This window comes from Pygoscelis adeliae, unplaced genomic scaffold (assembly GCF_000699105.1).
Source record: "Pygoscelis adeliae isolate BGI_AS28 unplaced genomic scaffold, ASM69910v1 Scaffold910, whole genome shotgun sequence".
NCBI classification, from domain to species: domain Eukaryota; kingdom Metazoa; phylum Chordata; class Aves; order Sphenisciformes; family Spheniscidae; genus Pygoscelis; species Pygoscelis adeliae.
Genome location: NW_008823939.1, coordinates 33700 through 36997, shown reverse-complemented (window position 1 = coordinate 36997; position 3298 = coordinate 33700). Strand labels below are relative to the sequence as shown.

At 46.1% G+C, this 3298-nt stretch overlaps 2 protein-coding genes across 2 annotated transcripts in view; one reads left to right on the top strand and one right to left on the bottom strand.

Annotated features, from left to right (window-relative positions):
• Nucleotides 1-3298, top strand: part of ARPC2 (actin related protein 2/3 complex, subunit 2, 34kDa) — a 30392-nt gene that overhangs the window by 945 nt on the left and 26149 nt on the right. The window contains exon 2 of the mRNA XM_009320883.1: nucleotides 385-402. Within this exon, the coding sequence (XP_009319158.1) occupies nucleotides 385-402 (18 nt within the window). The remainder of the gene's footprint in view (nucleotides 1-384; nucleotides 403-3298) is intronic.
• LOC103914253 (C-X-C chemokine receptor type 2-like) overlaps nucleotides 1-3298 on the bottom strand; it is a 9800-nt gene that overhangs the window by 3229 nt on the left and 3273 nt on the right. The gene's annotated exons all lie outside the window — the stretch shown is intronic.

Here is a 3298-nt window from a genome sequence, read left to right as displayed (position 1 = left end):
GGGAAGCCGCAGATTAGGGTGACCGGCATCGAGGGAACTAAGAAATTGTGCCCCACCGCATTGATTACACTGACACTCCCGGGAGACAGTCGCCCACGACTCGCGAGAGTCCTAGTAGGGGCTGCCAAAGTAAATATTATTGGGTTTGACTTATTAAAAGGATGTGAGTGGCATTTACCGGATGGCGCAGTCTGGAGTTTTGCCAGTCAACCTGACCACAGGGAAAGTCACGTATCACTGTTGGAAACGGCTATGGCTTTGCCACTCTCTAAGATAACTACCGTAAAACAATATCCTTTACTGACCACCGCATCGTTGGGGATAGATGAGGTGATAAAAGATTTGGAAAGTTGAGATACTATAACCCGTACTCATTCCCCATAGAATTCACCGGCGTGGCCGGTCAAAAAGACAAATGGTAGCTGGCGATTGAGCATTGATTATCGTAAATTAAATGCTAATACAGAGCCACCGACAACAGCGGTCCCAAATATTGCAGAAATAGTTACCCAAATCCAGAGCCAAAATTATAGCTGGATGGCAGCTATAGATGTAAAGGATATGTTCTTTATGGTCCCTCTGCAAGAAAAGGACAAGGCTCGGTTTGCTTTCACTTGGAAGGGTATTCAGTATACATTCAATAGACTTCCTCGGGGCTACAAACACTCCCACACCGTAGCACATAACGCCCTCGCTAAAGTACTAGCACAAACAAGCTTTTCCCTGGGAATCGCTATCTACCAGTACATTGATGACATACTGATAGCCAGTAATACCAAAGACCAAGTGGAGCAGGATATGACTAAAATAATAAACAAACTGGAAGAAATGGGGCTAGAGATTCCTCCCTCCAAAATACAAACTCCGGCACAGGAGGTGAAATTTCTAGGAGTATGGTGGATTCGTGGTGCAGCATCCATTCCCCCCGATACCCTGAAGGAAACAGAGGATGGGAAAACACCTAATACCCAAAAGGAGTTACAGTGAATTCTAGGAACTTTGGGATACTGGAGAAAGCATATTCCTGTTTTTTCCATTATCACCCGACCACTGTATAATCTCCTGAGAAAGGGAGTGCAATGGGAATGGACTGAAGTACATGACCAAGCCTTACACTCTCTGGTAGCGGAGCGTCGGTTATTCCAACAATTAGGTCCAGTCCACCCCGGCGATCCCATACATGTAGAATGGGGATTTAGTGAACATGGATCCTATTCCAATTTATGGCAAAAGGGACCAATGGGTCCTAAATGACCACTGAGTTTTAATTCACGGTCCTTCAATGATACCGAAAAATGATATACCGACTTGGAGAAAGGACTCCTATCAGTGGTAAGAGCCTTGCAACAAGCGGAACAAATATGAACCTCCCAAAATATTATCCTACGGGGGCCATTTAAGGTAATAGAAACAATTAAACAGGGAGCTGCCCCTCCAGGAGGAATAGTACAAAAGCCAACAGTATGAAAATTGTATGCTTACCTAGAAGGAGTGATTGAGCTTATGCCTGTAGAAGAAGGACCAACAAAGGTTTCCAAATTGCAGAAACCAGTAGACCCAGGGATGGTATATCATGCCCCCCCAAGCAAGCCGTCACCTATCCACGAAGCCACCCCTACTGAGGAAAACTCAGATCTAACTGGGGTCTGGTTCACTGATGCCTCCGCACGGCGAGAAAACAAAGTACGGGCGTGGAGGAGGGGGAGGGTAGTGCTCAAGTAGGGGAATTACAGGCGGTAATCTTGGCTGCCTTATCTCAGGCTACCCACATTTACACCGACTCATGTGCCGTATTCAAAAGAGCAACCGAGTGGCTTAGGCACTGGGCGGCAAACGGGTGGCAAGCGAATAGGACGTCACCTATATATAGTAGTAGCCTGGCAGGCAGAAAGCTGGAAACAACTTTGAGAGACAAGCAACCATAGGCCCCTATACGTTGGCTGGGTGAAAGGACACAATTCTGCACACGCTAAGCCTGCATTCTTTAACAGGCAGGTTGACGAACTCGCCAGACTTAATGTAACTGAAGTAGGTTGGAAGGTAGGAGGATGGAACAGGTTGCTAGAATGGTTACATATTAAGTGAGGTCATTCGGGGATGAACGATCTCGGCAAGGAGGGAATCTCTGGAGGATGGCCCGCTACAAAACGAATGGCAGAGGCGACAGTCACTGCGTGCCCTGAGTGTGGGTTAAGACTAACCACCAATCATCCGGCCAAGGCGCCCCCCTGCACATTAGGGATAGGAAGACTCCATGGCAAACATGGCAAATAGATTACATAGGTCCACTCCGTCCCTCCGCAGGGAAAAGATATGTTTTGGTAGGAGTAGAAGTGATATCTGGAATCACTATGGCAAAAGCAGTAAAAACGGCCACAGGAATGAACACTGTGCAGTGTTGACGAGGTTGGTTCAGCACATTACCACAGCCGGAGGAAATGCAAAGGGACAACAGTTCTCACTTTACTGCCGGGGTGGTACAGGATCGGGCTCGGGAGGAAGGAATTCGCTGGACATTCCATACCCCCTATTACCCCCAAGCAAACGGGATAGTAGAGCGAACAGATTATTAAAAAGGTACACTCGAGTAGATAAATCCGATTGGGCTAACCATTTATCTACCGCTGTTTATACTATTAATAACCAGTGGGCTGGAGGTGGAAGTCTAAAAGTGAAAGCTTTTATATCCTCCACTAATACCATCATGCCAGAACTCTCCACCCCACCTGGGAAGTATCCTGTCCCTTGCCACCCAGGTCAACCAGTATTGGTAAATGTCCCCTACGTGGGGAAGGTGCCGATGGTTCTTGTCTTTCCGAAAAACAAATTCGCCTGGGAAGCAAAAGATTGTTCCGGGAAGACTCATCGAATCCTCACCCAGTGGATCTTTCCCTCATTCTAACCTGTTGAGAGCCGGTGCTTGTATCATTCCACCGAGCAAGCTTCTTTTCTTTTAGAGGTAAAACCGGAATGAACAATTGCACCTGGAACCTAATTCTGGACTGGTTTGAGCTGGAGTGTCCCCAAGGACGATTATTGTTTGTAATTTTAGTGCTACTAGTATTGGTAGCTATAGTCATTCTAAAGCCGAAATTTTAATGATGGGTTGCTATATTATGCATATGCGCTGGATTGCATGTATTTTGCTGTTACTTTGGTTTGCGTTATGGATAATCCTTCTGAGTAATAAGCCGTCCTTGCTCCGACTAAAACGAACCAGAAACAATCATGAATTACCCATTGAAAATTTAGCATTTGATATGATTACAGGGTTTTATCGAATGATAAACATGACTGG